General features: G+C 64.6%; 1 protein-coding gene across 7 annotated transcripts in view; it reads right to left on the bottom strand.

The window, feature by feature from the left end:
- Positions 1-13,734: 13,734 nt before the first annotated feature.
- Positions 13,735-24,367, bottom strand: part of PACS2 (phosphofurin acidic cluster sorting protein 2) — a 57,454-nt gene continuing 46,821 nt past the window's right edge. For 3 of the 7 annotated variants that reach the window (XM_072840204.1, XM_072840203.1, XM_072840207.1), the window contains 13 exons: positions 23,954-24,086; positions 23,607-23,711; positions 23,370-23,476; positions 22,808-22,962; positions 22,364-22,474; positions 21,946-22,054; positions 21,226-21,258; positions 18,041-18,083; positions 16,810-16,852; positions 16,561-16,696; positions 15,623-15,849; positions 15,280-15,393; positions 13,735-14,403 (listed from right to left, as the gene is read on the bottom strand). In XM_072840204.1, the coding sequence (XP_072696305.1) occupies positions 14,285-14,403; positions 15,280-15,393; positions 15,623-15,849; positions 16,561-16,696; positions 16,810-16,852; positions 18,041-18,083; positions 21,226-21,258; positions 21,946-22,054; positions 22,364-22,474; positions 22,808-22,962; positions 23,370-23,476; positions 23,607-23,711; positions 23,954-24,086 (1,435 nt within the window). In that variant the 3' untranslated portion in view covers positions 13,735-14,284. The remainder of the gene's footprint in view (positions 14,404-15,279; positions 15,394-15,622; positions 15,850-16,560; positions 16,697-16,809; positions 16,853-18,040; positions 18,084-21,225; positions 21,259-21,945; positions 22,055-22,363; positions 22,475-22,807; positions 22,963-23,369; positions 23,477-23,606; positions 23,712-23,953; positions 24,087-24,367) is intronic. The other 4 variants (XM_072840205.1, XM_072840206.1, XR_012037316.1 and 1 more) reach the window with 3 other exon arrangements.

The following is a 24,367-nucleotide window of genomic DNA, read 5'->3' as shown; positions in this document are numbered from 1 at the left end:
AGCGTTTAATGACGACGGCGTCAGGTTTGCAAAACATAAAAGTTCCGGAGATCCATCGCCCAAAGACGTATCGGGGCATCTGGGGGGCTCAGCGGTTGAGCCTCTTGGGCTCAGGGTGAGATTCCACGGTCCTGGGATCGAGTCCATCATCGGGCTCCCTGCAGGGAGCCTCTCTGTGTGTCTCTCGGGAATAAATAAATAAAATCTTAAAAAAAAAAAAAAAAAGACGTGAATATCCTTAACGCTGCTGGACCATCTGAGTGAAGGTAACGAGCAACAGCAGGACCGGAGACGCACACAGAAGGACGGGGTGTGAGGGGCACGGAGGGAACGGGGCCGTCTACAAGCCAGGGAGGAAGGGGACACATCCTGGCCACGCGGCCTGGAAAAGGAAGCGGCCCCGTGACACTCGGATTTTGAGCTTCCAGCCTCGACTCTGAGCAGCACGTTTCTGTGGCGTAAGCCCCCCGCCCCCCACAGAGAAGTCCCCAGCCCCTCTGCTCACTCTGCCGCTCTGCACAAGAGCCGTGGGGCTGGCTGCGCTCCCCCTCCTCCCAGGGGGAAGGGGTCCTTTCTGGGGGAAGCGACCAGCCCGACCCCCTAGGGTGGGGCACCCAGCGCAGAGCCACCAGCAACCTGCCCCCGCCCGCGCCTGCAGCGAGCATCTGAGCGCTGGCACTGCGGCACCGCGCAACTCTTTTTTTTAATTTTTATTTATCCATTAATGAGAGAGAGAGGGAGAGGCAGGCTCCATGCAAGGAGGCCGACGTGGGACTCGATCCTGGGACCCTGGGGTCACGCCCTGAGCCGAAGGCCGTGCTAAACTGCTGAGCCACCTGGGCTGTCCCCCGCACCCGCACCCACTCTTCAGCACCGACCAAGAGCCGGTGCGGGAACCCGATCCCCGTGTCCTAGGCACGTGCGCCCCTGACCGGGAAGAGGGCGGTGCGGGAAGGGCCAGTCCAGCCACAAGCCGGAGCTCTTGAGACGCGCGGTGGCGTCAGCATGGAAGGCTGGGTGCTGGCGGTCCCTCGGTTGGGGTTCCCCGTCAGCAGCGGGCTCCCAGAGCACCCACTCTAGCAGGCCCGTGTGCCCCACGCCCGCCTCTCAGGTCTCCCCGCTCGCCGTGGGTGCGGCGTCCCCAGAGGGACCTCTGCAGAGGACACGCAGATCCTGCTGACCCCAGGCCCCTGAGCAGAGCGCGCGGTTGTGCATCAAGGAAATCGCTAGAGCATCGTTACAGCGAATGCTCACTGACAGTGCAAGGACTGGCGAAGCACCGACGACGAGGATACGGTGAACGGGTAACAATTCATGAGAAAACTGGAAAATCAGGGACGCCTGGGTGGCTGAGCCGTTGGGTGTCTGCCTTCAGCCCAGGGCGTGATCCTGGGGCCTCGGGATCGAGTCCTGCGTCGGGCTCCCTGCACGGAGCCTGCTTCTCCCTCTGCCTGTGTCTCTGCCTCTCTCTCTGGGTCTCATGAATAAATAAATAAAATCTTTAAAACAACCAAACCAAGATCCTTTCATAGTAAGGAAAATCTCCAAGTAAATTTTCCAAAAAAGTCTTTATTCCTTCAAACAACATCCTTACGATGCAGGCACACAGGCCCGCTTTTGAACCCTGGATAAAGGAAGCCGCTACACACACGTTGTGCCGCTGGCTTCTTGCACCCACGCGCACGTCCACCGGGTCGCCTGCTGCAGCGTGGAGGGGCACCCACGTGCTCCAACTCCAGACCCAAAGCGTGGCAGGAACGGCGGGGAGGCTGTTCGTGGGAGGTCTCCGTCCCACGCGTTGGGCCAGTCCCATGTTCGCCCCATGCACACGCGCATATCGACGATGGACTGGGTGGGTTTGAACCCGCGCTGCCGGGGGGTGCGTCGTAAGCGGGGTGCCGGGTCTGTGCATCTGCTGACGCGACTGCCATCGGGGTCACGCCTGCTGTGGGATCTTGGGCTTCGTCTTGCTGGGTCCACACCTCTTTCTTGGACCCGTCCTCTCTTCTGCTCCGCTTCCCCTCCACTTGTTCAAGGTGCCTCTCTCTCCCCGGTCTCCTGGCGTAATCACCGCGTGAGCCAACGACTCACCAAAGTCTGTTAACAACTGTGCTCGGGATCTGCGGGTGGCGCAGCGGTTTGGCGCCTGCCTTTGGCCCGGGGCGCGATCCTGGAGACCCGGGATCGAGTCCCACGTCGGGCTCCCTGCATGGAGCCTGCTTCTCCCTCCGCCTGTGTCTCTGCCTCTCTCTCTCTCTCTCTCTCTCTGTGACTATCATAAAAAAAACAAAAAACAAAAAACTGTGCCCACTGCCTTCGTGCCACCGGAGGGGATGGTGAACACTTAGCTCCACGTCCAGAGCCCGTCCCGACAGTCGCGCCCACGTGGGTGTGCGTGTTGGTCCACGCGCATTCGTTTCCGTTTGCCCACACTCTCCCTGCTGCGGCCCCTCCTGTCTGCGAGCACCTTCCGGGGTGAGCTCCGTCTTCGTGATGAGGGGGAGGTCCTGCTGGGGCAAAGCTTCGTTCTGTTTTGTTGTGGTGCATCGTTTTCTTGACTTTTCCCTCTTCTTTTGGAAGATTATTTATTTATTTGAGAGGCCGAGCACGAGCGGTCGGGGGCAAGGGGGGCAGAGGGAGAGGGAGATGCAGCCTCCGTCCCAGGACCCCAGGATCACGCCCTGAGCCCGAGGCCGAGGCCTCACCGACGGAGCCACCCCACCGGGCGCCCCTATATTTCCGTCTCCTTAAAAGATCGTTTTTGCTGGGCGTGGAAGTCCAGGTGGACGGTTGTGCCCGCCGCATGGGGGTCCTGTCGTAGTCAGGCTCTCTGCCGCTCCTCTCAGGCCTCTGTCTTCCCTCTTTGCCTCTGCTGCCCTGCAGCGTCACTGGGATGGTTCTGGGGACACGTTCCTCCCGCTGCTCCGGCTCTGGGCCTGCCGGACCTGCGGCTGCGGGGACATCCAGGGACTTGTGTCTCCTGGTGCCCTCCCCTCCCACGTCACGCGGCGCTGACCTTCGGAACCAACGGGGTGGTGCGGTAACGAGGGAGCGGGAGTCCAAGGCTGTCCTCGGACACTGCGGCCCCCTCCTGCCGCGTCCCCAAGCGCTGGCTCGGGGGGAAGTCAGCGGCAGGACCGGAGGACTCCTGCAGCCCCGAGGGAGGAGCGAGGCCCCTGCCCACGCCCGGCACCCACCGACTTGCCAGGCATGCGAGTGCGCCGCGGGGGACGCGGGTTCTCCGGCCCCGTTGGCCTCGCCGAGGACTGCAGCTCTGACGTCGTGACTGTAACCCCGCAGACCCTGAGCCACAGCCACGCAGCTAAGCAGCTCCCACATTCCGGACCTACAGACGCCGGGACAAGCATATTCACCATTGTTTTAAGCTGCTAAGTCTCGGGGACATGTGTCATGTGGCGACAGATATGCCAGTGGAGACATTATGCACATTTAGGATAAAATTTTCAACGTTAATGAAAAATTTAAAATAAATTGGTGTTGCACTGATTAAGATACTTGGGGGAAAAATCTGGCAGATTTAGAACATTAAATCTTCCCATCAAATATGATGGTATCGCTTTGGGCGCCCGGGGGGCTCAGAAGGTGAAGCGTCTGCCTTCGGCTCAGGTCGTGACCCAGGGCCCTGGGATCGAGCCCCACGTGGGCTCCCTGCTCCGCGGGGCGTCTGCTTCTCCTCCCTCTGCCCCTCCCCGCCGTGCGCGCTCTCTCTCAAATAAATAAATGCAACTTAAAAAAAAAAAAGAAAGATGGTGTAGCTTTCCATTAGGTGTCGTCTGTGGTCCTCGGTCGCATGTCACAGTGCTCTTCACAGGGACACACTCATTCTTAAGGACTTTGCAGCTTCCGGTGTCAAAGGGAATAGATCACAAAAAGGAAAGAAAAAATAAAAATAAAGGAAACCAGACCCTTTCCTCCCACTACGTTTTCCGATTGGTTTCCAGTGTATGGAGAAACTATTTAGTTTTGTTTTATTTCATTTTATTTTACTTTTTGTTTTGTTTTTATTCAGAGAGAGAGAGAGAGGCAGTGTTTTATTTCATTTTATTTTTTTTTAATTATTTTTGTTTTGTTTTGTTTTTATTGAGAGAGAGAGAGAGAGAGAGAGAGAGAGAGGCAGAGGCACAGGCAGAGGGAGAAGCAGGCTCCATGCAGGGAGCCCGACGTGGGACTCCATCCCGGGTCTCCAGAATCACACCCCAGGCTGCAGGCGGCGCTAAACCACTGCGCCACCAGGGCTGCCCTTTTTTCATGGTTTTGTTTGTTTGTTTTTTGTTTTTATTCAGAGAGACAGAGAGAGAGAGAGAGAGGCAGTGTTTTATTTCATTTTAAAGATTTTCTTTATTCATTCAGGAGACGCACAGAGAGAGGCAGAGATGAGGGCAGAGGGAGAAGCAGGCTCGACACAGGACTCGATCCCAGGACCCGGGGTCACACCCTGAGCAGAAGGCAGGTGCTCAATCGCTGAGCCGCCCGGGCGCCCCCTGACTATTAGTGTTAAAGGGAGGTCATCAGCCGCAGCCTTCCTCTGTGCCAGCGGTCCTGTTCCTCACCTGGCCCGCGTGGGGTTTCCAGGCAGACAATGGGTTAGCTGCAAATAGTGACGTTTCAGGCCTTCTTTGCAGGTATTTATAGCTCATTTCATCCTCCCCGACGACCGCAGGGCCTCGGGTGTCCGGTGCTCATCGTCATGGCGACGTGCGACCTGCCAGCAGCTCCCGCGGAGGCCCTGTGCGGCTCTGGGTCCTCCCTTGACCGGGTCACAGAAACGCCCATCACTCCCCGCCTTACTCAGAATCAACGGGTTTCCACTGGGTTAATTCTGCTTCAAGTAAAAACAAAAAAAGGAAAAAGAATCGATAGGCTTTTGTGTTTAAGGAAGGACACCAGAATTTATTAACGGTATTTTTCAACATCTATGGAGATAATCACGTGGTCTTCCTCCTTTGTTAACGCAGAGAATTTTATTAAATGGATTTCTTTTTAATTTTTTATATATTTTTGGATTTCTAAATTCCTTTGTCCTCGGGGTACGGTTTTCCTCACATTCACGCACTTCCTCAACCCCGTATCTTCACTGCGCCCCTGATGTGCCAGGCACCGCCGTCGACCCTGGGAGCGGAGCTGAGGAGGGCCGAGTCCCTGCCCTCCGGGGGTCCCGGGGACAGTCTAGCTGTACACGCTGCTCACGCCCTCGGGAACCCGCAGTCTGTGCCACACTTGGCCTGGCACCGCGCTTCCCCCTCCTCCTGTCCCGGCACCGCTGTCAGGGCGAACGGGAGGACTTGAGTCCTCATCGCTGGGCAGGGCCCGCCCCAAGCTCTTCACTTAGGGGTTTCTGGGACCACTGTAGAGAAGTTTCCGTCCTTGTCATCCGTGTCTTGAGGTGTTTAAGTTAATGGGGGTGGGCGCCTGCTGGCTCAGTCAGGTGGCCCTCTGACCCTTGTCGTGACCTCACGGTCATGAGCCTGAACCCTGGTCGGCTCGGGGTCGGGTGTGGCGCCTGCTTGGGGTGCTCTCTCCCTCGCCTTCTGCCCCTTCCCCGGTCTCTTTCTCCCTCTCTCTACAATAAAATTAATGAAATCTTCTTTACTTATTTTTAAAACATTTTATTTATTTATTCATGGAAGACACACAGAGAGAGGCAGAGACCCAGGCAGAGGGAGAAGCAGGCTCCATGCAGGGTGCCCGACGCAGGACTCGATCCCGGGACCCCAGGATCGCGCCCTGGGCCGAAGGCGGCACTCAACCGCTGAGCCCCCCAGGGATCCCCACGAAATCTTCTTTAAAAAAATAATTCTAGTGATACAGGTTCAGACGGTCGCCTTTCACCCGCTTAGTGAGCCCGTGACATCTCACGGCTGTCGCTGCCCGGCCGCGCGTGGTCTCTCCGCACAGCTCCTGTTTCTCGTCTTTTCTCCCACTTCCCCGCCTTTCTCTTCCATTTCTCCGGCGGTTCCCGCAGCTGCAGACTCGAGCCCTCCGACCGGGCGTCGCGATCCTGCTCCGTCCGTGAACAGCTCTTCATGATTTTCTGAACGTTTCTGTGTACAAACCAGAATCCTTCCCAAGTTACGGGGAGGCACGTGTTCCCCCATTTCCTGGGGTTTCCCCGTGATGCTCTGGAGGCCTCCTGCTCCCCGCGCCCCGCCCTCCGAGTCCCTGCTCCGTTCGGCGGGTGCCAGCCGTTCCGCGGGGTGCCAGCTCCGCGGGGTGCCAGCTGTTGCTCTAGCTCCCGGGCGGGGCAGGCCTGCTGGAGGCGGTGTCAGCGGAGGGGCGGCTGCGACCGTCACCACCGGCCCCCTGCTGTCCCCCACTTTCCTCCTGGGTTGCTCCCGCCTCTCTGGGGCTCGGTCCCAGAGCGTCTGCGTCTCAGATCCTCTTGCCAAGTTCCGGGGCTTCCGGAGCGACAATGGAAAGAAAAAGCGACTCTCCGCTCGCTGCGCTCAATGTTCGGGGACCCTGTAAGTCAGACGTGTTAACTGTGCTCCTCAAACCCGCTATTTTTCTTCTTCATTTTGTCACTTGGTTGTTTTCTTCTGAGAAAAGCGCGTAAACGCTCCGGGATCGGGAGTCTGGTTCTCATGGCATCACGGTGACTTTGCGCCTCAGGTATCTGCATCCTCGCCGCGGCCCCGGGCCTCCGGGAACCACGTCCGGGGGTGTCCCTGCAGCCCGTGCTGTGGGGCTGCCAGTGGCAGGAGGGCCCCCCAGGCTTCCGGCTGCGCTGGGGTGCGGCGGTCCTGCACTTGCTTCTCACGCGCACGCTTCCCAGCGGGTCCAGGTGCTCCCAGCAGGGGTCACGCTGTCGCTGTCCTGCCACCAGCAGCCACCGCCGGGGGTGCCGGCCAAGCTTCATTTCACGGACACCGCGGGCACCAAAGTCTTTACTCTGCGCGGCCAGCTGAGCTCCCCGACGACCGTGGCTTCGCCGGTGTGTCCCCGCACGACCCCCGCGGCTCTCTGCCCCCATCGCTGGCGCCTGTCAGGTGCTGGGTGTCAGGGCAGGGAGGGGCTGGCTGGGGACAGCTCACGGTGCCCTCCGTTGTCAGTGCGACCAGCTGGCCTGCGCGCCCCAGGGGGTCCACTTCAGACTGGCCCGAGCCCGGCGGGTCCGCTGCTGGGGCTCCGGGGCCTGCGGCCGCCTGGCTCAGTCTCCCTCCCAAGCTTCCAGCGCTTGTAGGAGGCACGTGTCCCCCTCTGTGCCCTGTGCTTGGTGTTCACGCCCGCCTGCTCCGTACGGACATCCCGGAGCTGTGTCCCCAGCTGATCCCTTGCGACACGACAGCATCTGCCAGCACCTGCCTTCCGGGACGGGCAGCAGCTCCGCCCCGTTTCCCACAGGGACGTCCCCAAGTGACGTCTCCCCTTCTTTTCTCTTCTCTTTTTTACACTTTCACATGTACCAAACTGCACATAAATCTCACCATCTTAAGGCGTACGGTTCAGTGTCGTTAAGCACACTGGGCAGCTGCCGGCACCGTCCGTCTCCAGAACGCCGTCTTCCCAAATGGAAACGCTGTCCTCGTTAAACACCAAGTCCCCACCCCCTCCTCAGCCCCTGCCCCTGTTGTATGTTCTGCCCACGGGAGTCTGAGCACCCTGGGGACCTCGCGTGGGGCGCCTTACAGTGTGCGTCCTTCTGCGACCCGCTGACCTCACCGAGCGTCACGCCCCGAAGGTCCACCCGCGTCGTAACCTGTCGGAACTTCCTTTTCTCGGCCTAAGCCCGGCTCCGATGGGGCACACACCACACTCATCCCTCGCGGGGCCCCGGCTGCTTGCACTGCGGGCATTGTGCACAATGCTGCTGCTCACACGGGCGTGCGCCCACCCGCTTGAGCCCCTGCACGAGAGGAGAGCTCGCACGAGCCCAGACGTGGAATCGCCGACCGCCCGGTGATTCCAGGGTAGTGTTTTCGGCAACTCCGTGCCGTTCCCCACAATCACTGCCCTACGTTGCACGGCCGCCAGCGCTGCACGGGGTTCCGATCTCTCCACATCCCTGCCAGTCCTTTTTTTCTTTTTTTTATCAGTAGCTACCCCAACGGGAGTGAAGCGGTTTCCGCTGTGGTTTTGATCACCGTTGCCCTAGGACCGGTGAGGCGGGGCATCTTCTCATACACCTGCCGGCCACTGATACACCTGGAGAAGAGTCTGTTCAAGCCCTCTGCCCGTTTTTTCTCAGGTGGTGGTTGTTTTGTTTTAGTCCCCTCTGCATTCTGGACAGTAATCCCTTACCAGGTACGTGATGTGCAAACGTTGTCTGTCATTCCGCAGGTTGGCTTTTCACTCTGGGGACTTGACGAACCCTAATTTACCTATTTTCACTTTTGCCGCTGGGGCTGTTGGGTATCATCCACGAAATCACTGCGAATCCAGTGTCACGAAGCTTTCCCCTGGGTTTTCTTGTAGGAATTTTACAGTCTTTTTTTTTTAATTTTTATTTATTCATTCATGAGAGACACAGATCCAGAGAGAGAGAGAGAGAGAGAGAGAGAGGGGCAGGGACACAGGCAGAGGGAGAAGCAGGCTCCATGCAGGGAGCTGGATGCGGGACTCGATCCCGGGTCTCCAGGATCACGCCCTGGGCTGAAGGCAGCGCTAAACCGCTGCGCCACCCGGGCTGCCCGTTTTGTAGCCTCCTGTCTTTGATCCACTTTGAGTTAACTTATGTATGTGGCACTAGGAGTTCAACTTCATCCTTTTGCACGTGCAAACCCCGTGTTCCCAGCAAGCGCAGACAGGATGGCCCCCCACCCTCCCGGAGCGTCTCGGTGCGCTGGTCAGCTCTAACTCTGCGAGTGGTGTGTATTTTGCCTCCCTAAAAGTTTTGTTGGTTTTCCACACGTGGTTGCACGTAACCGTCTCTTCTTTCATGGCTTCTGGACTGAGGCTAGGTCAGAAAGGCTGCCCCAGGCATCTGGAGTTCGTCCTGGTGTTCAATGACGGCTTCTAGATAGCTACACCGCCGCCCAGCACGGTTTACCATAAACTCCACCTTCCCCACTGATCTGAGATGCCAGCTGCATCCTACACCCGGTGTCTGTCGGCATTTGGGTCAACTTCCAGACTCGCTCTTCAGTCCCGGTATCCACGCATCACACGCCAGGGCTCTGTCGCTTTGCTCACTGGAGCTCTGTGCCATGAATTCACACCTGTTAGGACTGGACCTATATTTATTTTTGTTTTGCCAGTTCAGCTTGCTGACAAAGAGAAAGACATTTACCATCTTTTAAAGCTTATCAAATATTTAGCATTTTTATTGTTGATGACACTGAATCGTCAAACACTTAAGGAGGACCCTCTGGGCCGGTGTCTCTTCCTGTTGTCAACTAATATTGTCAAAGTTTCTCTCAAATAGGTTGCTTGTCTCCTGTTAAGCTTACTCCCGTTTCCAAGTTGGTCTTTCTCGTTTCTCTCCTGGAGTCTGTTTACAGTCACGCGGGCCACTGCCTTGCACGCAGTTGTGTGCAGCGTCTTCACTAAAACCCTCCGCTGTGGATGCCTCCTAGAGCCTTCTCCTGCAACGGAGCAGGAGCAATTGCATGTCACCCGTGGTGCTGCTGTCACCGTGTGCACATCCCTGTCGTTTGGCTGCTTGCGACAATTCTTCCAAGATGGCACAGGTCCCGTGAGGATGGTGACACACCCGCAGCTCCGTCTTGTTCTGCCTGGGACTGCTGTGGTTCTGATTCCTTTTGCTTTCCTTGCTGTTTTGCTCTCCTTCATGATAGAAGTTTTCTTCTTCTTTCTTCTTTCTTCTGCTGTGGTTTTGATCGCCGTTGCCCTAGGACCGGTGAGGCAGGGCATCTTCTCATACACCTGCCGGCCACTGATACACCTGGAGAAGAGTCTGTTCAAGCCTTCTGCCCGTTTTTTCTCAGGTGGTGGTTGTTTTATTTTAGTCCTCTCTGCATTCTGGACAGTAATCCCTTATGAAGTACGGGATGTGCAAACGTTGTCTTCATGATAGAGGTTTTCTTCAAAGGTGCGGCACCCTTGGCTGTTGGCTAGGGTGCAGCGGGGCACCAAAACCATTGGCAACACGTGCGGCCTGGGGCTCAGGGGCTCGGGGGCTCGGGGGCAGCCCGCTCCTGCTGCCTCCCACACGCAACTAAGAGCGGCCTGGCTCCGCCCAGGGGGATCACCCAGTAGAACTCCCGCTGGCCAGCCCTCCCACCCTCTTCCGCTCCGTGGGTCCTGGCCTTCTTCTGAGCCTTCCGTGGTCATTGCGGCGAGAGGCCCACAAGGCAGACGTGCACACGCTTGCCCAGCCGTTGGCCGGAGGCTGCATGTCTGCAGATGCCCCCCGGGGGAGGTCTCCTTGCACCCGGCCTCAGCCTGAGGTCGCTACCCTTGGGCGAGCACCTGTCCTCACTACGTGCGGTGACGGCCGAGCTGAACGCTGCACGGGAACGGAGCTCTTGCGGGCTTGGGACGCGGGGCTGGGGGACAGACGGGCGGTGCGGCTCCCTCGGGCAGGCTGGAGCTTCCCTGGGAGGCGAAGCCCGCGGGAGCAGCCGCGCACCCTAAGGAGCGGAGGGAGGAAGGACACCGGGCAAGACGGACGGAGCGAGGGCCAGGGGGCAGCAGGGAGTGGCGGCCCCAAACCCGGGGCGGGCCGTCCGCACACAGGGGTCAGCACTTTCCTCCCGGGCCCCCCAAATCCCTCCCCGCGGCCCCCCCGCGAGCTGGGGCTCCCCGGTCCCCGGGGCCCTCGGTGGGCAGCGCGCGCCTGCTCCCGTCCCGCCCCCGCCCCCGCCCCCGCCCCCGGGTCGCGCCGTCCGGCCCAGCGGCCCTGCACGCACGTGTCTGGCGCCCGCGGGACAGGCCCCCGCGCCACGCTGGCCCCGGCGCTCGCACCCGCCCGGCTCTGGGCCTTCCCCGCGGGGCGCCGCGCCCGGTCCTGGGCTCCGGCCTCCTGGCTCCCGGGGCGCCCCCGGGCTGTCCGCGCCCTCGTCCGCGGGCCCGCGCGGCGGGGGGGGTGCTCCGGGGCCGCCCAGCCTGAGGCGCCCCGCCCCGCCCCGCCCCCGCTTACCCAGTCCTGAGTCTGCGGCCGCCGCCCCGCGCTCCGGGCCCGGGACCCCGCGGGGCTCCGACGGCGGCGCTGCCCGGGCTCCCGCCGCGGCGCCGGCTCCTCCCCCGGGGCGCGTCCGGCCACGGCTCCCGGCCGCCCCTGTCCTCCCGGGCCCCCGGGGCAGCGGGACCCGCCGGCAGCCGGCGCCCCGCCCCCGCCCCCTCCGCGGCCCCGGCCCCGGCCCCCCGCCCCCTCCGCGGCCCCCTCCGCGGCCCCCAGCCCGGCTGCAGCCCCGCCGCGCGCCCCCGCCCAGGGCCGCCGCAGAGCCAAGGCCCCGGGCCCCCCTGTGACCTCAGCCGCGCCGCGCGGACCACGCCCCACGGGCCCCGCCGCCGCCCCCGGCCCTCGCGGGTCCGCTCGCAGGGATCCCGGCACCGGGCGGAAGGCGGGCGGGGGCCGCGGGGGCGGGGCGGGGCGGGGCGGGGCGGGGCGGGGCCCACAGCGCTGCGGGAGCCCCCAGGGGGCGGGCCCCAGCCCGGCGGAAGTTCCGCCGCGGCCGTCCCCGCCCCGCCCCGCCCCGCCCCGCCGCTTCCGCTTCCGGCCCGCTCTGCGCCTGCGCCGCGCGCGGCCCCTCCCCCCGCCGCCCGGGGCGTGGCCTGCGTCCCAGGCCCGCGGGGATTGTGACCCGGCGCCGCCCCCGGGGCTGCCCTCGCGGGGCCTCGGCCGGGCCCGGACGCTCGTCCTGCGGGCCCCGCCCCCCGCCCCCGGTACCCCGGCCCGACGCTGACCCCGGGAGGCGGCGGGGGCGCGGGGCGGCGCCCGGAGGAACGACGCGGCGGGACGGGGAGGGCCCGGGCGCCCCAGGTTTCCGGGTGTCGCTCAGCACCTCGGCAGCCCCCGTGGTCCCGCGCGTGACGGGTCCGTCTGCGCCCCAAGAGGCCGCGTACACCGACCAGGGCCCCGGGCGAGGACAGAGCGGAGCCGAGCCGAGCCCTAGCGGGGAATCCGCTCCGGGACAGCGCGGACCCAGGGAGCCCGGTCGTCCCGTCCGCGGGTCGCGCGGCGCTCACGGCCGACCTCGGCCACCCCCGGAGCTGCGGCGAGGCCCGGACTCGCACTGGCCGCACAGCCGCAGGAGGCCCGGCCCCGGGGACCGCATGGGGGGCGCGGCCTGCGAGCCCCGGTTCCCCCGGTGGCCCAGGGCGGGAACCCTTGACCCCCAGCCCCGCACGTGCTGGCGGCGGCGGCGGCGGCACCGGCTCAGCACCCCCGGCTCTCACGTCTCTCGCCTGCGCCGCCTTCCCCGGAGGGACAGGTGCTTCCACGTGGGTCCTCTGCAGCCCGGAGGTGGGCAGGAGGACGTGCCGCCTGCTCAGCCTTGGGGAAGCCGAGGCCCGGGCCAGCGCAGCCCAGGTCTCCGAGGCTGTGCGCACGAGCTCCTGGGCCTCGGACAGTGCGGCGGGGGGGCCCCGGGGCACTTGGGAACAGACAGACCGCGGCTGGGCTCCGGCGCCCCGGGCCGGCGCAGGTGCTGTGCGTCCCCCGCGGGCAGGAGGCCGTAGCCAGGGAAGTGGACGGAGGTGGGGGCGGGGCAGGTGGACGCGGCTGCTGCCCCCTTGGTCCCTTCCGTAGTCAGTCCTGCGGCTGGAAAGCGGAGTCAGGAGCCTCCCCTGCCCCTCCTCCCTGCTGAGTAGGACTCTTTGGGAAGAAACCCTGAGGAGCAGCGGGGACGGGGCCGGGAGGCTCGGGGTCCCAGGGCCTGCTTCTGGGGGGCGGCTGCGGGTGGACACCACACGGGCTCCTGCGGCGTGAGGCTCAGCCGCCTTGTCCCCACCCCGTCCTTCCAAGCCGGTTCTGGCCCAGCTGCTGTCAGGGGAGGAGTCCAGACCCTCACGGGGAAGGGCCTCTGCCCACAGGCATCCCTGAGGCAGGGCCATACACGAGGTCAGGCCCGGGTCCTCCTGTTCCCCGACCAGCCCAGGGCCACCGGCCAGGACCCTCCGACCCTGAACAGCCTTGGGGACAGAAGTACACAGGTGGGTCACAGGTGGGTCACAGGTGAGAAAGCGGGCCGTCTCTCACCGCCCCGGGGTCAGACCTGTCCTCTGGAAGAATGGGAGCGGCCGCAGCCTGCCCTGCACTGGGCGCGGTGCTCTGAGCACAGCCTGGATGGCCCCCTGGGTGGGCTTCGGGTCCCGGGGCCACACCTGCCAAAGGATGGGAACTGGTGGGCTCTTTCTGTGCAGAGTGGGGGCACGTGCTTGTGGGGGGAGCAGCGGGACTGGGCCAGACTGTCTCCTGCTGCAAGGCGGGGGTGACGCTGCCACCCAGGGTGGGATCCACACCCAAAACCTCGCTCTAGGGAGCTTGGCCCCAAGAGGTGAGAGCTCCCTGCCTCTTCAGGATCCCTCTGCGCCTGGCGCCTGCGGTCGGGCTGCCCAGGCAGCAGGTGGACGGCGGAGGCCGAGTGCGCTGGGCCGGCCGCGGGCCGCTGTGCTTGCTAAGTCTGGGGCGGGGACAACTGGCGGAGGAAGCGAAGTGCGGGCGGCACGGGGTGAGGGGGGTGGAGGGCCGGGTCGCGGGGGCAGCGCTGGCTGGCTCTCCCCAGCCCCGGGGGGCCGCTGGGACGTCAGAAGAGCAGTGTCTGTTTGGCAGCTACATTTTAACGTGTATTTAAAAGCATTAAAAATATCTGCTACTATAAAACCTCCGCTGCCCCGCGAGGCTGGAGTTTATTGGGAACCACGAGTGGGCGGTGCTGGGGCATCTCCCGGCTGGTGGGCGGCTGGGCCCAGCCTGGCTGCCGGCCTCCCTGGTCTGCTCGGGACGCCCCCAACAGGAGGCCGGCCCCCAGCCTCCGGCAGCCCGTGGATCTGTGCGGACCCCACCTGACCCCAGCTCCCTGAGGACGCAGAGTCCTGGCTTTCAGGAAGGACAGGACGCGAAGGTGAGGACCCTTCTTGCTGGGGGGCTCGGGAGGTCCTGAGGCCAAAACACACCTTTCATGATCCTCAGAGCTCAGCACCGTCCGCCTGACCTCCCACCCCGCCGGCACGTCTGGTTAATGAGCAGAGCAGTTAGCGGGCTCCGAGGGCGGGAGCCTCCCCAGGAGTTTCCAGGTCGCGAGCACATTCATACTTAAGACTGTTTCTCTTTGTTTGTAAGGGTCTCTGTGGTAAACTGAAATGTTAACAGAAAAGCAGCTGGGCCCTCCTGGCGCTCGCCGTCCAGGGCTTCGGGGCAGGGCTAGCAGGTGGACTTGGAGTGTCCGAAGATGCAGATGGGGAAGTGCTTGACGTGGGAGGACCACTGGGCCGCCAGCTGGAAGAACTTGACGTCGTTCCACTCCACGCCGTCGATGAGGACTGTGAGGACAAGACCGCCTGACCCGCCTGCCCACCAGGCCCCAGGACGGGGCTGGAGGAGCCCAGCACCCCCCCGGGGCCCCGGGCTCCTGGGGGACACCCGGTGGCAGTCCACCGGTGCCGGCTGGCTTCTCCCGGCCCCGGGGACCTGCTCGTCCACAGCCCCTCCACCCCAGCAGGGGCCTGGCGACTGCGTTCAGACACCCTCCACTTAAACCAGAAAAGCAACAGAGGAAGGTGGAGCGGTTCTTGACTGCAGTGGTCATCAGGCTCAAACTCACGAAGAAGACAAGTGTTTGGGGCTCCATGTTCTGAATTAATTGGTTGTAAAATATCTTGTATAAAAAATCTGAGACACACAAATCAATCTTAAAAGAACAGAAAAGAGGGACGCCTGGGTGGCTCAGCGGTTGAACGCCTGCCTTTGGCTCGGTGTGATCCTGGGGTCCCGGGTTCGAGTCCCCAAATCAGGGTCCCTGCAGGGAGCCTGCTTCTCCCTCTGCCTGTGTCTCTGCCTCTCTCCCCTTGTGTCTCCCATGAATAAATAAATAAAATCTTAAAAAAAAAAAAAAAAAAGAATGAGAAAGACTCAGAAATCATTTCTCAAAAATTAAAAAGCTGTCCCTCTGGTATGAGCGCTTTATCCACACAGGTTCGGAGCTTCGACTACGTATGTGCATTTTGTAGCAGAGCAAAAGTGTTCCCAGACGGGAATTCTGAAAAGCACTCCAGCTTCCTCTGGTTTCCTTTTGTACTTTAGACAGAAGCACCGGGGACTGGGGTCAGGGACCCAGCTCCCCACGGCCCCCCGCTGAAGGAAGCACATCTAGACAGGTGACCTCCCAGGAGTCCCGGGAGCCCCCCCGAGGTGCTCACCCCTCAGCATGTTCTGCTGGTGCTTGGCTGTGCAGATGAGGCGGCTGATGCCCTCGATGCACTGGCTCTTGGACTCCACGTCCTTGTCCTTGGTTTTCTTGGGCAGAAACATCACTGGGAAGGAAAGGGCTGCAGGGCTCAGCCACGGCCCTCGCAGCCCTGCCGTCCTGAGCCCCCCCCCCCCACCGTGACCACGGCCGCCAGCCCTCCCGCCGACCCAGGCGGCCTCTGCTCACTGCCCGTGGCCACGGTCAGGAGCGGCGCCCTGACCCGTGGTGACCTCGGGGCCTGTGTGGCCGCCCTTCCCGTTACCCCGACAGCCAGCCCACCGCCCCCACCTCACCCTTCTTGTTCTTCTCCTTCGTGACCACGGTCATGGACATGGTGGGCGTGGCCGCGGCCTCGCCACTGCTGGGCAGCCTGCTGACCTGGAGAGACCGGAAGGTGCACTTGAGCGTGTTTTTGGTGGCAGGCAGGTCCTTCTTCTCCACCTCTCTCTTCCTGTCTGCAGGCGGCGCTGCCGTCCAGTAATCCACCTGCAGCCCCATCAGCTCAGCGCCGACGCCCTGGCTGCGAAAGCAGAGGGGGCCTCACTCCTCTGTCCTCGCTCGGGGGCTGGCACGGCGGGAGAAGGTGCCAGCTGGCGCCCGTGCTGCTCAACGCCGGGGAACCGCCTGCGGCAGCTGACCAGCACACGGGAGCCCCGGCCTCCGGGGACAGCCCAGTCTGTGCCTGTGGGTGGGCACGGTCGCGATGCTGAGATCCCCCAGGAGCGCCCGGGACTGCCCCCCGCCTGCTCCCTCAAGCCACCCCTTGGAGCCTGGCGGGCCAAGGTCAACCAGCCCCGTCTGAGGTGTGGTCCCCACGGGACTCGGGGGCAGCCCCATGAGCCCGCGCCCTGCCGACCACCCCACCTCCGGCTCCTGCCGCTTCCCCCTACACCCCATCTGCGTGCAGAGCACCCCCCAGCTTTACTCCTGTGTGGTTTCGTCCCTAGTGCCACCAGGGCCGGGGGGCCGAGGGGGCCACACCAGGCCAGGACCTGGCCCTCTCCCAAGTCTCCCAAGCCAGCAGGGCCCATGCCACCCCCACCCAGGGGGCACCTCGTCCCAGCAAGCCCGTGTCTTCCCCAAGGCCGTTCTGAGCCCCCTCCGGCCAGGCTCTGGGCTTGCTGGTGTCGGGGAGGTGCGGCCGGCGGCCGTGAACTCTCCGCGTCCTCTAACCCGGTGCCCTGCTGCGTCAGGAGGGGGTGGGCCGCCTGCCTTGCGCGGCCACCTTTACCTGGGGGAGGACAGGCCCCCGCTCACTGACGGGGAGGAAGGCGGGGTGGGTGAGGCCTCCTTGGCCGCGGGAGACGTGGACGGTGGGGTGGACGAGAGCATGCTGGAGCCCGAGGGGGCCGCGTCGTCAGAGTCACCTTTGGGAGGGAGTTGAGCAGGGCTGAGCTCCGCAGGCCTCTGTCCGCAGAGCAGCCCGGGGGGCTGGGGAGGCGTTGCCAGGGCCCCCCAAGGGCAGGGAGAACCGGGTTACCTGACGTGGCTGAGGACGGTTCCACTATTCCAACCTTCACCACCTGGAAGGCAACGGGACGCTGGCTGGCAGTGTGGCCCTGGCCAGCGCTGCCCCCGAGTGCTGGGGCCCCACAGGCCGGGCGCGGTCCTCCCGCCGTGGGCCACCTGGCTCGCCCCACCCTCCCAGGGAGCTCGGGATGCTGCAGCACCGTCCCAGTTCTTCCTGTCGTCGGAGCGGAGCTGAACCCCCAACCGTGGGGGTCCGTGCCACAGGACCTTCCCGCTGCCGTGGCCGTGCGGGTGACCCTGTGGAGCTGCGGCACCCTCCCTGGTCATCCTGCACACCCGGGCCGGGGTGCAAGGCCCACACTCCAGCCCTCAACAAACCATGAGCCCGTGGCTGGCCTGGCCCAGATGTCGGTGGGGTCAGGGCACTGGTGTGAGGGACCCCTGCCCAGTGAGGTGCCTGCTGCTCCAGACCCCACGGGGGCTGACCTGCATGGGGACTAGGTGAAACTAAGGCTAATTAAGTGATTGTCAGCCTCAGTCACGTGACAGGGTTTGGGGCCTCTGCATCCAATGGGGCAGGACCCTCCTGTCGTTACAGAAGATTCCCCAAGACGGGCTGCCCCGGGCTACCTGGTTCCCAGGAGGGCCACTAGCTGCCCTGACGCCTGGCCAGGGTAAACGGCCGCATGGACGTCCTGCTCTGCCAGCTGGCCCCCTCTGCCAGACTGCCCATGGCTCCGCAGCAGGTGCCGCGGCTGGAGGCCCCGCAGGGAGGGACCCGGCTGTGAACCCCTGCGGCCGTGGAGCCGCTGCTGATCCCGGCAGTGGGAGACACGCAAACCTCCCGAATTACAAAGCCCACTCCCTGCTGAGCAGGCTGGCGGGGTGGAGGGGGTGCGGAGCTCCTCGGGACAGAAGCAGCCCTCTGTGACCTGTCCTGGGACCCTGCTGGCCCAGGTGCCCGCCCACAGCCGAGTGCCCACAGTCTGACTCGGGCCGTGTGCCCAGGATGAGCTGAGCATGGAGCACCGAGCCCTCGCCTGCAGGGGAGCAGAGCTGGGGGCAGTGACGTCCTCGGGCCCAGCCCTCAACGCGGGAAGGAAACAACGAGCTTTCAGATGGGGGAGATTTAAGGAGTCTTCAGCTCACACTGGTGAAGGAGCTTCTAGAACACATCAAGTTGATGCAAAACCAGGCAGTATGAGACAGTTTGGCAGGAGCCCCACCCAGGAAGTACTCACCCCTACGAACGGGATGAACTTTTGAGAGGATTCTTCGTCAGGGCTGAGAACAAGAGACACACAGTTACCTCTCCCCGCCCGAGGCAGGCAGCACCAGGGCCCGCTCCGCCCCTGCCAGGCCCACGACCGTCCCTGCAGTGCCTGGCCCAGGCCTCTGACCCCCTCGGTCAGCTCTCAGCCCTGCAGGAGCCCAGCTTCTTGGGGGGATCTGCTTCTCCATCCCAGGCGCCTGATGTCTGGGCCCGACTGCCCTTCTGCTAACTCTGCAAGCCCATGCTTCTGCTCAGCCCCAAGACGACAGCTTGCCGCGTGTGCTCCAGGACCCCCCAGGGGACAGTCTGGCCTTCCTCCACCAACTGGGAGCGGCCAAAAGCCAGGGTGTAGAGGCTTTCTCCCAGTCTAGGTAAAGTCCGTGCAACTAGACAGGGTGGGCAATTCCCGGGGCTCTGGCCTCAGGGATGGGGTGCACACTCCGCGTTCAGACACAGTGCCCTCCCAGAGCAGCCTGGAGCGGAGACCCAGGCTTTGGGACCATGCCTCTGTAGGAGGCTGGGCTGCAGTGCAGGTTCTGTCTGGACTTGGCGCCGCACATCTTCGGGCAGGGCCCCGGCCTCCCCGGGGCCACTGGTCACCACCCATCCTCGGGCAGAGGGCCGTCAGGGAGCGGGGGACGTGGCAGCAGCAGTCCAGGCCAGGGCCAGTCCTGCAGCTCACCTCTGCAGCTGGCTGTACAATGACTGGTCTCTACCTCGGGGCCCAGGCTGTGGCCTGTGTGGCTCCCCCGGGGTGGGGTGGGCCTGGGCACCACAGTGTCTCCGGGCCCTGGGAAAATCCCCAGGGCAGGGCCAGTCCTGGGCCTCCTGTGACCTCAGAGTATGGAGGAGGCACCTCCATCCTCCCAGCTCTGCTTCTTCTGTCTCACGCCCCCAAACATCAGAGCTCAGCGTCGGAGAGCAAATCTTCCGCAGGTGGCTATGCACCGGCTGTGCTGTGCCCACGTGCTGGCTGGAACGGTCCCCCGGGCACAGGCCCTTCGGGGAGAAGCCTCAGCAGCACCCCCGGCCCTGCCCTTGTGGGCACGGAGGCTGGCACCTGGCCAGCGCCGCCCATGAAGTGTGTGCAGAGGCCAGCCCGGAACGCACACCCAGCCCAAGGCTGGTCCCAGCGGGAGGTGCTGCCCTTGCCCCGCGGCACCACCCATGGCCTCTCCTCGGCACCGCCCATCACACCTCCAAAGACCTGGAGAGCGTCTTTGGATAAAAAAACCTACAGATCTGGGCTGTCCCACTGAACGGGGCCACATCCCCAGGCTCTGACCTGAGGGGAACAGAGTTTATCCACAGATAGCACAGAATTCGAACCCTGTGCCCGGGCCGGCTTTCGCATGCAAGGTCCTCATGGGGTCCCCAGCCCAGCGCACGGGAGGCTCCAAGCCCGGGGGTCCCGGGACCCTCCCACGAGCAGCACGCAGAGAGACAGACGAAGGCCTGGAGGGCCGCCAGGACGCGCCATCACACAGGGACGTTGCTGGACTCTGAGAAGCCAAGCTGAGCCTCTGAGCCATGCAGACAGCATTCAGCACTCGACACGCGCCCAGCGTGACAGGGGTGACACCGGCTCGCCACTGAGACCCCCCCACCTGCCCCCGGGACGCAGAGGGAACACGCGTGTTCTGGGCGAGACAGAGGCCGGCACTCCTAGGCTCCAATGCGTGGCTCCGAGGGGGCCCTGGGTCTGGCTCAGGAGACCACGTGGGGGCAGGGACACTGGGAGCGTGGAGCTGAGCGGCACCGGGGGCGTCGTGCCCCGAGGCTGCTGTTGGGTTGTACACAGCAGGTGGGTCTGAGGTCCCGCCGGGAGCTGGGTGCTCCACGGGGGCAGGAGGCCGTGGGGCCCCGAGGGCCATGTCCACTGCCCACCCTGTCCCGGGTCTCCTGACCCCTCTGTTTTCTGTCACATCAAAGGCTACCCGCTGACCTCCTGGTCCTGGGCTCTAGGGTGGCCAGCACGCTGGGCGTCCATGGGGCTCCACCCAGCGTGTCCGGAGCCCCCACTGCAGGTGCCGGTGTCACCACTGTGACGCAGAGGCAGGGCCAGGGCCCCCTGAAGCCCGGGCCTGAGGCCGAGGAGCCAGCCATGGGAGAGACGAGAGGCCGTGGCCAGGCAGCGAAGCAGGCTGCGGGCTTCTGCAGGTCCCGGGCAGCTCGAGCAGTGGGCGGGCACACCTCGGCTGGTCTTTCTCTAGCTCACAGAGGCTTGTTTAGCAGGACAACAGAGAACTCAGACCCTCCCGCCCGCCCTGTCTGTCCCAGGGTCCAGCAAGAAGGCTGCCCGGGGCCCAGGGACCCTGCCCTGGATGCACTCCCCTGGACGGAGAAGCCCAAGAGCCAGGGTGCCCAGTGGGCAGGACCCAGGACGGGAAAGGGGACCCCGACTGAAGGGGCAGCTCTGGGGGCGCCCCGGACTGTGGCTCCCAACACCCAGGCTTTCAGGGGTAAAGCTGCCCTGGGGGTGAAAAGCCCTTCACTGCACGTGGGGGTCTTAGCGGTCTGGCCGGGCGTCCAGTTGAGCCGCAAAGCCGGGAAACCCTCTGTGCCGCTCTGTCCTCTCCGCAGCCCTGGGCGCGAGGCCCGGAGCCAGGCTGTGAGTGTGTGCCATCCGGCGGGCTCCCCACCCTTCTGCCTACACACCCCCACACGTAGGACCAGCACCCACGCTGTCCTTCTAGGGCGCTTAGCCCGTGAATCGGTCAGCAAATACCACGAGCCGAGACAAAGGCCCACACGCGGCCAGGGTGGCATCGGTGGTCAGAGGCGCGTGGGGGGACCCCAAGCGCCTGCTTCTGCTGTAAGAGGTGGTGGTGCCCAGGGCTTTGGAAACACAGGCACTCACGGAGAGGCTAACGTGGGCACCTGTTCACCTCAACCTCTGGACTGGCACGGACGGAGGACCGCCTGCCCGCTCTGACGTCCAGGCCACGGCGCTTTGCGCTCCTTCCACCTGGGTCGGGGGCGGGGAGCAAAGTCCTGGCTGGGGGGGGGGGGGACCTGCCTGACGGGCGCCGCCCCTGCTGAGCCCATGAGAGGCAGGCGGCCGGGAGAGTGATGCACCCCACCTGCCCGCACTGCTAAACAGCCCTAAAGACCAGCCTGGGGACAGGGGCGCAGACCCACGGACAGCGGTACCTGAGGGTAAAGTCAAAATGAAAGTTCTTTTTCCTTTTCAGAAAGCCACCAAAAGAGAAAACACAGACATGTTACTAAGCGCTGAGGAGCAGGACGCAGCTCCAGGCGTGGGATCGGCCGCCACAGCCCTCGCTCCGGACAGCCTGGCGCGGGGAGCTGGGGCTTCAACCGCACTCCGTCTCCCACCCCGGGACAGCCTCGGAGCGTGCCGCGGGCGGGGACCGAGACGCGTGGCCTTGTCTGACCTGCTGCAGAGCTGGCCTGTCCCCCCTCGGCCACCCGCCCCCCTGCACCGGCCTGGCAGCCAGACCTCTGCCCGGCCTTGGCTGTCCTGCCCGCGGCGGGGCGCGAGCTTGTCCCCGGGCCGGGAAGCCCAGGTGTTGAAGGAGCCGGGGCCTGCGCTTGCGTGAGCAGGTCACCGCGAGGACGGGGCCGTGTGACAGCTGTTCTTTTGACCTTTATTACGGGGAATCCCGACATACGAGATAGAGGAAACCTGACCAGCTCCTTCTAATTCCTCTTCTGCTAATTCACGAGCACCTGGGGCTGCCGGGCCTGCTCAGGGCGTTCCCCCAGCCCAGCTTGGGCTCCGTCCCCCGGCCAGCCAGGTCTGTCCCTGATGCCGTCCTGAGCCGCTGCCGTGTTGCCTGTGTCTGTGCCACGGAGCTGGGGCCCCCTCCCTCCCCCACGCCCTGCCCTGCCCAGCGCCCGGGAAGGTACCTCTTCTGCTTGTAGGTCAGCATGGCCTCTGCGATGGGCAGCTGGTGGGCACAGTTGGCGCCTGCGATGTACTGTGTGATCCTCGACACGATGTCCGGCGTGTCCTGCACTGCAGGAGAAGGCCGGGCAGGGTCCGTGGGGTGCACACGCTGCCCCCAGGCCACCCAGTACCCAGCCCGGGAGCAGCGGCAGTGCTGGGGGCCCCATGCCCTCTATCCTCAGGGGGTCCCGGGCACAAGCAGCAAGGCTTCTCCAAATCCCTGGGAGCCCTCGCCTGGGCCCACTGGCCAGCCGGCTCCGAGGCCCATGGTGGCCCGAGGGGAGCACCCGGCTGAGGCCCTGCTTCTCCTCGGGGAGGCGTGGCGGCACGGATGCCAGGGTAGCCCCACCCGGCCGGCCGGCCGTCCTCAGGCCTCACCGGCACTCTGGGCCTCCAGCTTGTTGAACAGGTCTCTCCAGGCCAGGTCTTGGAAAAAGTTGTTGTAGCGGTAGTCCACGGAGCCCAGGTACCTGGCCACGGGGTGGGAGCCTGCGAGCCGAGGGAGGCGCGTCAGGCGGCAGGCTCGCCCTGCGCCCCCTCCAAGCCCCTCCCCGCTCCTGGTGGACGGGGGCGCCTCGGGGCCCAGGTGCGTCCTGCAGGCCACAGTCGGTGCCTGGGGGCCGGTGAGCCCCCTGGGACTCCGCACTTCCGAGAGATGGCCGTTTACCAATTTCATAATAGAACCAATCGCGTAAGCCAACGAACGAAGGGTCGTGTCCCACGGGGCTGGGGAACACACAGCCACCCCGCTGTTCCCGACAGCGGCATCGAGGCAGCCTGACAACGGAGCGCAGGCTGGCGTGTCCTGTCCGAGCCCCTCACCCAGCGGGATGATGAGGAAGCGCATGTAGCCCAGCCAGTCGGGGGTCTTGTGGGACAGCTGTTCCACGAAGAGCCGCAGGACGGCGCTGAGGTAATGCTGAGCTCCCGCCACGGCGATCTTCACGGGGGTCGGGGGCTGGGAGTTGCAGTTGCAGCTGTCCAAGGGCGGACAGAGAGGGACAGGTGCGTCAGGGAGCCGTCCTTGCTGCCAGGACCCCCCGCCGGCCCGAGCAGGCCCTGCGGCCATGGGCACTGTGCTGGGACGAGGCGAGCGCTGTGCCCCCAGCGCCACACTCGGGCAGCAGCTGCTGCAGCCGCTCACGACCCCAAGAGGGCCGTCAACGCCCGGGTCCTCCACCCCAGACAGCGGGAGCCCTGGGAGGGCGCCGGGCCTCACCCAGCAAGGCCCCCTCGCTGCAGAAGTCCCACCACCGCCCAGATCTGGACAGAAGACCTGGCTGTGGGGAGCCTGTGGGTGGGCACATCGGGGCCCCCGGGACAGAGCCGCAGGCAAGGCCGGGGTGTAGGGGCCCTGACAGATGCCATGGGCCGCTGGACTCACTATCTCTGTATCCTCGAGACGATGGTGCTGAAGGCCGCCTGGACGTCAGCTGCGGAGCACGTGCACACCACGGGGAGCGTGTGCCTCTGCAGAACTTCCGACAGGAACTGCGAGCGAGGGCGCAGCAGCCTCAGGGCTCCACCCAGCCCCGCGGCCCGGCGCTCCCTGCTCTCCCCAGCCAGTGCGGAGGATGCCCGCCACCTCCCCGCTGCGGGGGGACACCTGGCCCCTGCCCACCTGCCCCTGCCAGTCGGAGGTGTTGACGAGAATGATGTTTTCAGGGAGCTGGTCATCAGAGATGAGGATGTGGTTCAGCTGGTCGTACACGGTCTTCCTGGGGATCTGCAGACACAGGGCCCATCCACCCTGGAGGGGGGCCTGCCGCAGCCCCTCACCCGCCCCGCCGACCCCCCGCACCCCAGCGGCCGCCCGGGAGTGCTGGCTCGGGAACTCGGCTTTGCGTCAGGCAGAGGTCACTGGGCTGAAGGCCGAGGGGCCGTCCCAGCCACGAGGCGCCGGGCCCAGCACCGGGCTGGTCCTGGGCCACCGCGGCCTCCGCCCACACGCTCTCCGGGGGCGCGCACCTGCAGCTGGCTCCTCGTGTCCGGGCAGCGCTCATTGTCCAGACTGTTGGCCCGCTCGTTCTGCGGCCGCGCCGGCTGCCGCTCCTTCAGGGACGTGCTCCGGCCGCGGCGGCCAGCCTGCTTCCCCTCGGACCTGTGAGGCGCAGGACAGGCTGGGACAGCCCCTCGGGCTCCCTGCTCCCCACACGCGGTGGTGGGGCAGGTGGCAGGCAGCGTGGGCACCTCTGGGGGGCCGAGGGCTGAGCTGGGTGATGCCCACCCTCGGCGCACGCGCATATGGCACGCACGTGTGGCACGTGACGGCCGGCTGCTGGAACCACAGCCCCAGAGGGAGGGCGCGCAGCCGCAGCAGCTCCACTGTCCCTCCGGGGCCCGGGTCCCCTGCAGAAGCCTGACAGGGCTTGGGCAGGAACG

Source organism: Canis lupus, chromosome 9 (genome assembly GCF_048164855.1).
Source record: "Canis lupus baileyi chromosome 9, mCanLup2.hap1, whole genome shotgun sequence".
NCBI classification, from domain to species: domain Eukaryota; kingdom Metazoa; phylum Chordata; class Mammalia; order Carnivora; family Canidae; genus Canis; species Canis lupus.
Note: the sequence above shows the minus strand (reverse complement) of the source record. Positions and strands in the feature narration are given on the sequence as shown.